This window comes from Lutra lutra, chromosome 9, assembly GCF_902655055.1.
Source record: "Lutra lutra chromosome 9, mLutLut1.2, whole genome shotgun sequence".
Classification (NCBI taxonomy): domain Eukaryota; kingdom Metazoa; phylum Chordata; class Mammalia; order Carnivora; family Mustelidae; genus Lutra; species Lutra lutra.
The window spans coordinates 38,733,467-38,747,809 of NC_062286.1; the positions used below are offsets into that span (position 1 = coordinate 38,733,467).

At 42.1% G+C, this 14,343-nt stretch overlaps 2 gene segments (V, D, J or C); one reads left to right on the plus strand and one right to left on the minus strand.

Annotated features, from left to right (window-relative positions):
• LOC125109330 (immunoglobulin kappa variable 2D-29-like) overlaps positions 1–14,343 on the plus strand; it is a 664,016-nt gene that overhangs the window by 371,691 nt on the left and 277,982 nt on the right.
• Positions 6,803–12,814, minus strand: LOC125109340 (immunoglobulin kappa variable 4-1-like). The segment is given in 3 exon segments: positions 6,803–6,836; positions 12,263–12,539; positions 12,745–12,814. Coding segments are annotated over 3 exon segments (333 nt in total).

Genomic DNA, 14,343 nt, shown 5'->3' on the forward strand with positions numbered 1-14,343 from the left:
TCTACGATATCAGCCACAGCAACTTCTTTCAAGATATGTCTCCAAAGGCAAAGGACACAAGAGTGAAAATGAATTTTTGGAGCTTCATCAAGATAAAAAGCTTCTGCACAGCAAAAGAAACAGTCAACAAAACAAAGAGGCAACCCACTGAATGGGAGAAGATATTTGCAAATGACACTACAAAGAAAGCGCTGATATCCATGATGTATAAACAATTTATCAAATCCAACACACATAAAACAGATAATCATGTCAAAAAATGGGCAGAAGATATGAACAGACACTTCTCCAATGAAGACATACAAATAGCTACCAGACATGAAAAAATGTTCATCACTAGCCATCAGGGAGATTCAAATCAAAAACACATTGAGATACCACCTTACACCAGTTAGAATGGCCAAAATTAACAAGACAGTAAACAACATGTGTTGGAGAAGATGTGGAGAATGGGGAACCCTCTTACACTGTTGGTGGGAATGCAAGTTGGTGCAGCCACTTTGGAGAACAGTGTGGAGATTCCTTAAGAAATTAAAAATAGAGCTTCCCTATGACCCTGCAATTGCACTACTGGGTATTTACCCCGAAGATACAGATGTAGTGGAAAGAAGGGCCATCTGTACCCCAATGTTTATAGCAGCAATGACCACGGTTGCCAAACTGTGGAAAGAACCAAGATGCCCTTCAATGGACGAATGGATAAGGAAGATGTGGTCCATATACACTATGGAGTATTATGCCTCCATCAGAAAGGATGAATACCCAACTTTTGTAGCAACATGGACGGGACTGGATGAGATTATGCTGAGTGAAATAAGTCAAGCAGAGAGAGTCAATTATCATATGGTTTCACTTATTTGTGGAGCATAACAAATAGCATGGAGGACATGGGGAGTTAGGAGAAGGGAGTTGGGGGAAATTGGAGGGGGAGTGAACAATGAGAGACTGTGGACTCTGAAAAACATTCTGAAGGGTTTGAAGAGGTGGGGGGTGGGAGGTTGGGGGAACCAGGTGGTGGGTATTAGAGAGGGCACGGTTTGCATGGAGCACAAAAACAATGAATACTGTTATGCTCAAAATAAATTAAAAAAATGTTTATTAAAAAAAAAAAGAAAAGAAAAGAGGTGTTATACATGTGTACGCACACAAGGAAATACTACTCAGCCATGAGAGGGAAGGTAATCTTGCCATTTGGGATGACAAGGATGAAACTTGAAAGTAATATGCTAAGTGAAATAAGGAAGAAAGAGAAAGATATTATGTATAATATCACTTACATGGCAATCTAAAAATGCCAAACACATGGAAACAGAGAGTAGATTGGTGGTTGCCAGGGGCTGGGTAGTGAGATAAATAGGGGAGATATTGATCACAGGGTACAAATTTCTGTATATAAAATAATTTCTGATGGTCTCATGTACAGCAAGGTGACTGTAGTTAACAGTATTATATTGTACTGGAAGGTTACTAAGAGACTAGACCTTCAATGTTCTCACCACAAAAAAATAGTAAATAAGTAAAAGGAAAAGGATAATTATGTGAAGTGGAGGTTGCATTTACTATCCTTATGTTGGTAACCATTTCACAATATAAACATAGATCAAATTATCACATTGGATAAAACTTAAACTTACACAATGTTATATGTCAATTCTAACTAGAAAAAACAAAATGTTGACATCATTTCCTTCTGGCCCCCATGGTTTCTGAATAGAAATCCTCTGTCGTTAGAGATGTTTTCCTCTCTGAGTAGGTGTGATTTTTCTCTTTCATCCTATGATATTCTTCCCTTTTCTTTAGTGCTCAGAAATGATAATTTGATGTGTCTTGACATATATTTCTTCAGGATTATGCTGTTGGGGTTCTGTTAAATGTGTAAATTTTTGAGCAATTAATTGTTCAAAATATTTTTCATCTCCATCCTCTCTCCCCACTCTTTCTAGGATTCCAGTGGCACAAATGTTAGATCTTTTGTTTGGTCCCATGTATCCCAGATACTGTGGGATTTTATTGTTGTTGGTTTTGGTCTGGGGGTTTTGTTTTGCTTGGATTTGTTTTTAGCTTAGTTTATCATTTTGGTTTAGATTGATTGGGCAATTTCTTGCTTCTGATCTTTCCTCCTTTATCCTTTCACTCTCTTCCTTCCAGTCCCTTCCTAGCCAGCCACCCCATAGGGCATCCATATCCTTACTTCAGACCACTTTCCCAGCCACATTGAGTCAATGACCATTTGTGTTCTTTGAGTGTCTACTGAAAAAACATCTTATTTCATTATGGAATGGTATGGGAGCTGTCCAGTTTAAGTTACATCAACATATGATGTGAAACTGGGCAGACCCTGGAGTCCTCTCTATGCTATAAGCTGGTTGGGAGGCCCTGTGTCTTTAATCAGATGTGGTAATAAACAAAGACAGGAAAGCTATTACAATGCAGTAAGAAGTTTTTATTGTATGCATAGTCCCCTAAAAACAGAAACACAGCATGCCATGCGATGACACAGGCTGTACCGAGGTGAGAGACACAGGCAGAGAGAGGTACTGCTGGCCTGTATTTTTTACTGTGTATTTCATGAGGAGTAATGGAGAAGCAAAGTCAATAAACTACTTAGACATAAGATTGGAGAGTTTGAAAATTACAGCAGGCTGCAGACTATAGCTGTGCCCCATGTCCTCTGGTACCCAGGGGGATTTGGATAGAGGGAAATGTCACAGATTGCACCTCTCATTGACAGGAAGAGAGTAAGGATTTGGACTCAGGATTCTCTGTCTTGCATATCAAACGTATGCTTTTGGGCAAGTCTTTTACTGCCTCTGAGAATTAGCTAATTTTGGGAGAGGAGGTCCCTTCCTGGCTGGTGCAGCAGGAATACAGAAATAAGAAAATGCATTAAATATAAAATCTCATGAGGCTGAAAATAGGAGTTCATGCAGGGGTATTTGGGCAAGAGTGGTGAGTATTGTGGTGATCTGAAACTCTTGTCCCATAAATTGTGTGTCCACTGAATCTGCTTGGGTCCAATACTAACGATAATACTATGTCCTTTCTGATATTGTCTGCTGGTGGGCTCCACCCAATCTTACAGACTGATGTGTCTGACATGTCTGGTTTAGGATGAATAGCTCTGTCACACAGTTAATTGATGTGCCGTGGACAGGTATACCCAGGCCTGTACTATGCTGGGAACTACTTGTTGAACAGTGAATAGGTTGTTCTTGAGAAGGGCCAAGTCTTGTTGAAGAACCAGGAAGTCTGTGCTATGAGTCTTCATCTGGACTTGCCAGAGTGTTCACAACGTCCTTCCTGGACACAGATGCATGTACCACCAAATGATAGGAGAAGTCGTAGGGCCCACATGATAGGGCCACTTGCATGGAGACCTAAACCTAACACAGAGTCCCTCCTGGCTCTGCGTCCACTCTACAATAGTGACTTCAAAATTAGCTGATAAATGGAATGGTGTAGTTTATCCAAGTGTGGAATGTGTTGTCTCAACACTCAACACTCGACACTCAACAAGATACTGTGCTTCAACCTCCGTAGTTGGAGGTACAAGGAGGTACAAGATGCAAATTCTTGTCCTTTATCTCGGAGAGAATGTGGCCGCATTACTCAGATATCTAGACCCCCAACATAGCCACCAGGGTGGGGGGCCACATGAATTTTTGTAGGGTTTGCATTCCACTGTTGGAGCACACGTGTTTTTGCAAGTTAGCGAAGTCCTCACCATTTCTCGCTCATTGTGTGCAATTAACAGATGTAATTGATAGATTATGGCTTGGCAGGATGCTCTGGGAGAAGTTTATACAATGCACTGTAGGAAGGAATCAGCATATCCCTCCGCTGAGACTAAAGATGTGACCTGCTCCTCATTGCAGGTGAAAGCAATGTCCACCAGAGTACTGCAGTAGATCATATGCCATGTCCCCTGATGGTAGACCTTGTATTTGGCCAAGCATGGGGTAAGCACTTTCAAAACCTCCACATGGCCAAAGGGGGAGACTTAACACACCCAGAAAAGAATATCCTGGTGGGGAGATTCTTTTGACAAACTTAATTTTTGAGTACTTAAGCAATAGGAATGCCCCATAATTTTCATATCTTCTTCCTTTTAGATCTGAAGTGTTTCTGCCTCTCAGAATCTAATAACAGAGTTTCTAGTGTGTGGCATGAACACACTGGACCCATCGAAAGCAGCAAGATGGTGACTCCATCACAGCTTCTTGGCCTTCTGCTCCCCTGGGTTCCAGGTGAGAATACTTGGACAAAGTAGGTTAAAGTGGGGGTATGATTTTCCACCCCTGATTTTCTTTCTTCATTGGGAATCTTTCCACAGATGAATTTGGCTTATTTTAAAAGTAAGTAGTATTCTCTGTCCTACCTAACTAGATACTGGTGGCTTCCATGTACATATCTTAAGACACTGTTAATGTTTCCTGTGTGGTTTCAGCCTCCCATGGTGAGATTGTGCTGAGCCAGTCTCCTGCCATCCTGTCCATGGCTCCAAAAGAAGGAGTCACCATCCCCTGCTGGGCCAGTCAGAACATTACCAAGTGGTTAACCTGGTATCAGCAGGAGCCAGAGAGAGATCCCAAGCTCCTGATCTTTGCAGTATCCAAGTTGGAAACTTCTTTTAATCCCCTTTCTCCCCCCCACAACTTGGGGGTCGCTTCTAATTTGGTTAAAGCACATTTTCCTGGGGTCTTTGCCACCCTTTTAGTATTTTATTTGCTCCCTCATATATTCTTATCCAGACGAAATGACAAGGTGGAAAAACTCACCACAAAAAAAAAAAAAAAAAAAAAAAAAAAAAAAAAAAAAGAACAAGTGGCAGTACCAAAGGCTAGAGACCTAATCAATACAGATATTGGTAACATGTCAGATCTAGAGCTCAGAATGATGACTCTCAAGTTTCTAGCTGGGCTCAAAAAAGGCATGGGAGATATTAGAGATATGAGAAGATATTAGAGAAAGCCTCTCTGGAGAAATAAGAGCCGTTTCTGGAGAAATAAAAGAACCAATATCTAACCAAGTTGAAATCAAAAAAGCTATTCATGGAGTGCATTAAAAAATGGAGGCTCTTACTGCTAGGATAAATGAGACAGAAGAAAGAATTAGTGATACAGAAGACCAGAGAATAAAGAAGCTGAGCAAAAGAGAGACAAATACTGGACCACGAGGGGAGAATTTGAGAGATAAGTGACACCATAAGATGAAACAACATTAGAATAATTGGGATTCCAGAAGAACGAAGAGAGAGAGGCTCAGAAGGCATATTGAAGAGAATTAATATAGAGAATTTCCCTAATATGGCAAAGAGAACAAGCATTAAAATCCAGGAGGTGCAGAGAAGCCACCTCAAAATCAATAAGAATAGGCCCACACCCCGTCACATAAGAGTAAAATTTACAAGTCTTAGCGACAAAGAGAAAATTCTGAAAGCAGCCTGGGACAAGAAGTATGTAACATACAATGGTAAAATATTTGATCGGCAGTGGACTTATCCACAGAGACCTGGCAGGCCAGAGAGAACTGGCATGATATATTCAGAGCACTAAACGAGAAAAACATGCAGCCAAGAATACTATATCCGGCTAGGCTATCATTGAAAATAGAAGGAGAGATAAAAAGCTTACAGGACAAACAAAAGCTGAAAGAATTTCAAACACCAAACCAGCTCTACAGGAAATATTGAAAGGGGTCCTCTAAGCAAAGAGAGACCTAAAAGTAGTAGATCAGAAAGGAACAGAGACAATATACAGTAACAGTCACCTTACAGGCAATACAATGGCACTAAATTCATATCTCTCAATAGTTACCCTGAATGTTAATGGGCTAAATGCCCCAATCAAAGGAAACAGGGTATCAGAATGGATTAAAAAAAAAAAAAACATCCATATGTTGCCTACAAGAAACTCATTTTAGACCCGAAGACACCTCCAGATTTAAAGTGAGGGAGTGGAAAAGAATTTACCATGCTAATGGAAATCAGAAGAAAGCAGGAGTGGCAATCCTTATATCTGATCAATTAGATCTTAAGCCAAAGAATATACTAAGAGATGAGGAAGGACACTATATCATACTCAAAGGGTCTGTCCAACAAGTAGATCTAACAATTTTAAATATCTATGCCCCTAACGTGGGAGCAGCCAACTATATAAACCAATTAATAACAAAATCAAAGAAACATGTCGTCAATAATACAATAATAGTAGGGGACTTTAACACTCCCCTCACTGAAATGGACAGATCATCCAAGCAAAAGATCAACAAGGAAATAAAGGCCTTAAATGACACACTGGACCAGATGGACATCACAGATATATTCAGAACATTTCATCCCAAAGCAACAGAATACACATTCTTCTCTAGTGCACATGGAACATTCTCCAGAATAGATCACATTCTGGGTCACAAATCAGGTCTGAACTGGTATCAAAAGATTGGGATCATTCCCTGTATATTTTCAGACCACAATGCTCTGAAGCTAGAACTCAATCACAAGAGGAAATTGGGAAAGAACCCAAATACATGGGTGCCGCGGACTGTCAGCGGTGAGTCTGCGGGGGGATCCTTGGATAAGCAGGTATGGGGTGGATTCGGCGTGACAGACAGAGAGGCACACTCAAGGCATGTATCAGCTGCTGCGATTTATTGCGGTGAATATCAATTTTTATATGCATTGTACATGGAACATTGGCACAGGATCAAATATGATGTTTCGTACTCAGAATAGCCTAACATTTGGTTACGTATTAGCCTAAAGTTAGCCTAAACAATAGCTATTCAGCCTGAGGTTATACTTGCTGGACATGCGGTTTTGACTAGTTTCCTATTGCCTATTTAGTCCCTTCAGCGGGGCGAACCGACCTAACGGATATTGATTAATTGTACCTTTGTCCATCTATTTAGGGAACTATATTTTACTTTCCTTCCCTTATGAGTAACCCACCGCGTGAGGCTTGAATCATATATTCCTGTGTAAGGAATTAGTGCATTAGTGGGTTGCAATTTATAAGGACCTGTATACGTGCCAGGCGTCCACCATTTTCCCCCAATCTCTACTTGCAATGTGTGATTTCCCCGACGTACTTTTAATCCTAAATGTTTATAATAATCTTCATCCTTATCGTGTTTACTTTTAGTCTCACTTTGTGTGGATCTTTTATTCCTATTTCTTGTACGTCTTCCTAGTTCTAACTTTTGTAAGGCGTCTAAAATTTTCCCAAAAGACCCCGAAGAATTCTTAAGCATAATGATTAAAGCTTGACCTAGATCAGAGTCTTTATTTGTAACAGTTCTGTTGTTTGAGAGCGATTGCCAAGAAACAATAAGCCTAAAGCAATGGTGATAAGAAACACCCAGGTGCTAAATGCGGCCCAGCAGGTCCCCAGGAGTGGAACACAGCTTCTTGGGAGCTTCTGCAACCCAATACCAGAGGGCTTAGCCACTTCAGGCACGTACCCCTGGACTAGCAGCCATTGAAGCGATTTGCTTGCCATGCTGCACAGTCGCTGGTGCGGGTGCGGCACATGGGGACTAAACAGCATCCTTCTAAAGAATGAATGGGTCAACCAGGAAATTAAAGAAGAATTGAAAAAATTCATGGAAACGAATGAAAATGAAAACACAATAGTTCAAAATCTGTGGGACACAACAAAGGCAGTCCTGAGAGGAAAATATATAGCGGTACAAGCCTTTCTCAAGAAACAAGAAATGTCTCAAGTACACAACCTCACCCTACACCTAAAGGAGCTGGAGAAAGAACAAGAAAGAAACGCTAAACCCAGCAGGAGAAGAGAAATCATAAATATCAGAGCAGAAATCAATGAAATAGAAACCAAAAAAACAGTAGAACAAATCAATGAAACTAGGAGCTGGTTCTTTGAAAGAATTAATAAGATTGATAAACCCTGGCCAGACTTTTCAAAAAGAAAAGAGAAAGGACCCAAATAAAGAAAATCATGAATGAAAGAGGAGAGATCACAACGAACACCAAAGAAATACAGACAATTATAAGACATACGATGAGCAACCCTACGCCAACAAATTTGACAATCTGGAAGAAATGGATGCATTCCTAGAGACATATAAACTACCACAACTGAACCAGGAAGAAATAGAAAGCCTGAACAGACCCATAACCAGTAAGGAGATTGAAACAGTCATCAAAAATCTCCAAACAAACAAAAGCCCAGGGCCAGACGGCTTCCCGGGGGAATTCTATCAAACATTTAAAGAAGAACTATTTCCTATTCTCCTGAAACTGTTCCAAAAAACAGAAATGGAAGGAAAACTTCCAAACTCATTTTATGAGGTCAGCATCACCTTGATCCCAAAACCAGACAAGGATCCCATCAAAAAAGAGAACTACAGACCAATATCCTTGATGAACACAGATGCAAAAATTCTCACCAAAATACTAGCCAATAGGATTCAACAGTACATTAAAAGGATTATTCACCACGACCAAGTGGGATTTATTCCAGGGCTGCGAGGTTGGTTCAACATCCGCAAAACAATCAATGTGATACAACACATTAATAAAAGAAAGAACAAGAACCATATGATACTCTCAATAGTTGCTGAAAAAGCATTTGACAAAGTACAGCATCCCTTCCTGATCAAACCTCTTCAAAGTGTAGGGATAGAGGGCACATACCTCAATATTATCAAAGCCATCTATGAAAAACCCACCGCAAATATCATTCTCAATGGAGAAAAACTGAAAGCTTTTCCGCTAAGGTCAGGAACACGGCAGGGATGTCCGTTATCACCACTGCTATTCAACATAGTACTAGAAGTCCTAGCCTCAGCAATCAGACAACAAAAGGAAATTAAAGGCATCCAAATCGGCAAAGAAGAAGTCAAACTATCACTCTTTGCAGATGATATGATACTCTATGTGGAAAACCCAAAAGACTCCACTCCAAAACTGCTAGAACTTGTACAGGAATTCAGTAAAGTGTCAGGATATAAAATCAATGCACAGAAATCAGTTGCATTTCTCTACACCAACAACAAGACAGAAGTAAGAGAAATTAAGGAGTCAATCCCATTTACAATTGCACCCAAAACTATAAGATACCTGGGAATAAACCTAACCAAAGAGACTAAGAATCTATACTCAGAAAACTATAAAGTACTCATGAAAGAAATTGAGGAAGACACAAAGAAATGGAAAAATATTCCATGCTCCTGGATTGGAAGAATAAATATTGTGAAAATGTCTATGCTACCTAAAGCAATCTACACATTTAATGCAATTCCTATCAAAGTACCATCCATTTTTTTTCAAAGAAATGGAACAAATAATCCTGAAATTTATATGGAACCAGAAAAGACCTCGAATAGCCAAAGGAATATTGAGAAAGAAAGCCAAAGTTGGTGGCATCACAATTCCGGACTTCAAGCTCTATTACAAAGCTGTCATCATCAAGACAGCATGGTACTGGCACAAAAACACACACATAGATCAGTGGAACAGAATAGAGAACCGAGAAAGAGACCCTCAACTCTCTGGTCAACTAATCTTTGACAAAGCAGGAAAGAATGTCCAATGGAAAAAAGACAGCCTCTTCAATAAATGGTGTTGGGAAAATTGGACAGCCACATGCAGAAAAATGAAATTGGATCATTTCCTTACACCACACACGAAAATAGACTCAACATGGATGAAGGACCTCAGTGTGAGAAAGGAATACATCAAATTCCTTGAGGAGAACACAGGAAGTAACCTCTTCAAACTCAGCCACAGCAACATCTTCCTAGGAACATCGCCAAAAGCAAGGGAAGCAAGGGCAAAAATGAACTTTTGGGATTTTATCAAGATCAAAAGCTTTTGCACAGCAAAGGAAACAGTTAACAAAACCAAAAGACAACTGACAGAATGGGAGAAGAGATTTGCAAACGACATATCAGATAGGGCTAGTATCCAAAATCTATAAAGAACTTAGCAAACTCAACACCCAAAGAACAAATAATCCAATCAAGAAATGGGCAGAAGACATGAACAGATATTTCTGCAAAGAAGACATCCAGATGGCCAACAGACACATGAAAAAATGCTTCATATCACTCGGCATCAGGGAAATACAAATCAAAACCACCATGAGATATCACCTCACACCAGTCAGAATGGCTAAAATTAACAAGTCAGGAAATGACAGATGCTGGCGAGGATGCGGAGAAAGGGGAACCCTCCTACACTGTTGGTGGGAATGCAAGCTGGTGCAACCACTCTGGAAAACAGCATGGAGGTTCCTCAAAATGTTGAAAATAGAACTACCCTATGACCCAGCAATTGCACTGCTGGGTATTTACCCTAAAGATACAAACGTAGTGATCCGAAGGGGCACGTGCACCCGAATGCTTATAGCAGCAATGTCTACAATAGCCAAACTATGGAAAGAACCTAGATGTCCATCAACAGACGAATGGATAAAGAAGAGGTGGTATATATACACAATGGAATACTATGCAGCCATCCAAAGAAATGAAATTTTGCCATTGGCGACGACGTGGATGGAACTAGAGGGTATCATGCTTAGCGAAATAAGTCAATCGGAGAAAGACAACTATCATAGGATCTCCCTGATATGAGGGAGAAGAGATGCAACATGGGGGGCTGAGGGGGTAGGAGAAGAGTAAATGAAACAAGATGGGATTGGGAGGGAGACAAACCATAAGTGACTCTTAATCTCACAAAACAAACTGAGGGTTGATGGGGGGAGGGGGGAGGGAGAGAGAGGGTGAGGTTATGGACATTGGGGAGGGTATGTGCTATGGTGAGTGCTGTGACGTGTGTAAACCTGGCGATTCACAGACCTGGGGATAAAAATATATTATATGTTTATAAAAGATTAAATTAAATTAAATTAAAAAAAACAAAAGAATGGCATCACACGTGCACCTTTCCCTGCATGACCCAGGCTGCCGCCAAAACGGAGCCCATTGAGAACCGACTCATTCTCCAGACCCTGTTCCTCCTCTTCCCTCTGAAAGCCAAGCGTCTTCAACAGTCAGCCAAGCCCAGGCACCACAGAGGGCCATGGTGACGTCTCCCAGATTCAGAAGAAGAGCCCATGACCTTCCGGGTATCCTAGGGAGCACAGCTGGGCCCACAGCTGGAGTTTTTGTTGCTGTCTCTAATACTGTATGTGGGTGGCTGCCCCCTGTTGGCGACAGTAATGGGCCACACCTTTGGCCTCCAGGCCACTGATGGTGAGATAGTTCCCACCCACAGGTCCCCAATCAACAGGGTGTCTGCCTGAGAGTCTCGCCATCTCCCTCGGCCACTACCCCCAGCAATAAATAGATAGATAAAATCTTAAAAAAAAAAAAAAAGAATGAAAGAATTGCCTTTGTGAGAATGAGTACTCCTGGGAGAAATGGAGAAGAGAGAGAAGGGAGGTAGGAAAGGAGCTGGAGCAGAAATGAATGTGCAGGACACTGCCCAGGAAGGCTGGGAAACAGAGCCCATGGAAGGAAAAAGCGAGAGGGACACTACTTTCCACGTAGGAGATTCTGAATAGGAGAGCTCAACGGTTTCATCCTGGGAAGGTTCAGAGTGGGAGGGTGATGGAGGGTGAAGAAAAGGGAATAAGGAAATAAAAGAGAAATGTACCAGAGTCCAAGAGGAGCAGAAAGGGAGAACTGATCCGCAGGGTGGAAAGTTCATGGCCCTTTGTCATAGGCTAAAGACAGACCTTCCTGGCTCACTCCTGTCATGGGACCCTGGGAATCACGCAGCTTCTTGGGGCACAAAAACTCCCAATAGCATCCCTAAGACATCTTCACAGCATTTGTCTTCATTAACCTGCCACAAAAAGGGATGCAGGAGGGATGCTTGTGTGGCTCAGTCAGTTAAATGGCTGCCATCAGCTCAGGTCATGATCCCAGCATCTTGATGGAGTCTCGCATTGGGCTCCCTGCTCAGAAGGGAGCCTGCTTCTCCCTCTGCCTCCTGGTCCCCCTGCTTGTGCACTCTCTCTCTCTCTCTCTCACTCTGGCAAATGAATAAATAAAATCTTTTTTAAAAAAGGGGTGGTGGATGCAGGAAAAGTCCGATCCCTTCATTTTCTGCTGAGCCTTACAAGCCCTTCAAGGAGTAAGTCAGGAGAAGTGACCTCTCAGGCAGATAGGGGAACACACACGTTCAGGGCTGACCGAAGAGGAAGCAGCTGGTGCAGCAAAGCCTCTCAGCCCCGGTGAACAGGTTTTTGTTCAAGGCTGAAGCACTGTGGGCGTATAGCTATAATACCACTGACAGTAATAGCTTCCCACATCTTCGGCCTGGAGGTTGCTGATGGTGAGAGTGAAGTCTGTCCCAGACCCACTGCCACTGAACCGGTCTGGGATGCCCGTGGCCCTGCTGGATGCATAATAGATGAGGAGCCTGGGAGCCTGCCCAGGTTTCTGCTGGTACCAGGCTACATAGTTGCTAACACTCTGACTGGCTCTGCAGTTCATGGTGACCCGTTGACCTGGAGACACAGCCAAAGAGCCTGGAGATTGAGTCATCGTGATGTCCCCATGGACACCTGCAATCAGAAAAATGGTGATACAGACACACTTTATCCCAGTCACGCTGAAATATGTCATTGCAAACATGCTTCCTAATGGTACCACATGGCAGTACATCATTGGGTCTATTTTGGAAATAACCAGTGTTTCTCATCATATATCTTAAAAAGTTGTTTAAAATGACACTACTCCAGAAGGACTATGGCACTTTCAGCTTCTCACCTGAGACCCACAGCAACAAGGATAGGAGGACCTGCCACCGTGACGCCATCTTGCTGCCCCTGCCTGCCCGACGTAGCTCACCTCACATAGCAAATTTCCCTTTTGTACAGCCTGAGCCGCTGGTGTGGGACTGGAGGGGCTTATGCAAAGCAGTCAGGGAGAACAGAAGCAAATCTCATAAGCAGTGGGTTGTGAAATTACCCAGTGGAAATGTAAGGAGCCAAAAAAAAACTCCAAAATAGGGTTGTATGACAGGAACACACAAAAGTCAACTTAGAAGCTCTGAGAACAACTTAGAAGTTCTAAAATGACAAACTGCTACAAGATCGAATGAAGAGCTTCCATTTTCAAATTAAAAATGTCTTTAAATGGGTTCAGTGTCCAGAAATTATGATCTTGGCTCTTCATATCAATAACCCTGGTAAAATAACAAAACATGCTGGGAAAAAAATAATGAGAGGCAGGGAAGGGCAAAAGAATTGGAAGTCACAAAAAGAAATTGGAGAACTTTTGGCCCAACTTTTTATAAAACCTCTGACTGGAAAACATCAAGCTCTGAAGCCATTTTTCTCCTGCAGATTGGTTAGGATGAGGTAAAAACTTGAGCTTGGGTCCCGGAGCTGTGCAAGGGCCAGAGAGATGGAAGAGATGGAAGATAGGCCCAGAATTTCCTCACACGGGGAGATATGTGGGTCCCTCCTTGGACCCAGGGGAAGTCTGAATCCTGATTTTCAGTTATTCTATCTTTTCAGCTCAATATTTCTGTCTTGTGTTGAATTAACCAATGAATGAAATCTAGGTGCCTTCAAGAAAATTCAGTTCCCTCCAGGGGTTTGAGAAGTCAGGGCAGGGTTGCTTGGGCACCATATAAACTTCCTGCACCTGTTCCTCATTCTGCTGTTCCTTCTTAAACAGAGGGAAGGGGGCAGGGTTGGGGTTCACTTAAGACAACGAGCATGCAGTGCCAGTGTGGAGGGCAGAGGCTGTAGAAGCTTTGGGCACACCGCAAGTCCAACCACAACATTTCTGCTGTCTTTCCTCTGAGTGGGGCAGATGCCTGAGTCTTCCTCTGGCAGGTGGCACCCTGGCTGTCCATGGGTCCCCGTAGCTGCTGCACTGCTTCGTGACATGAGTCATTTCCTAAACCCAGACAAAACCTGTATCAAGTAGACCCTGCCTGGTCATCCACACCTCACCCTCACAAAGGGTCGATTCTCCCATCGCTCTGCTCCTGAATTTGCTCTAGGTGATGGTTAATTTTATGTGTCAAGGGAAGTAGGCTCACGCGTCTAGTGTGGTGGTCAATGCCAGTTTAGATGTTGCTGCCAAGGTATTTTTTAGTGCGATGAACATCTACATCAATAGCCCTTATCTCCCGTGCTGCACAAAAGATTCACCACAGCCCTGTTTTGACTTCAAAAAGGAAAGAAAACTTTATTATTATTATTATTATTATTATTATAGAAAAACTAATAGAAACAGAAGAGGAAAGGAATATGCACATACAGGAAGGGAATAGTTGGCAAGAAATGAGAAGAAGGCCACTGTACCTCATATCGGGTACTTACAACACCCCACCTCACCAGCTGGGGAAGCCCC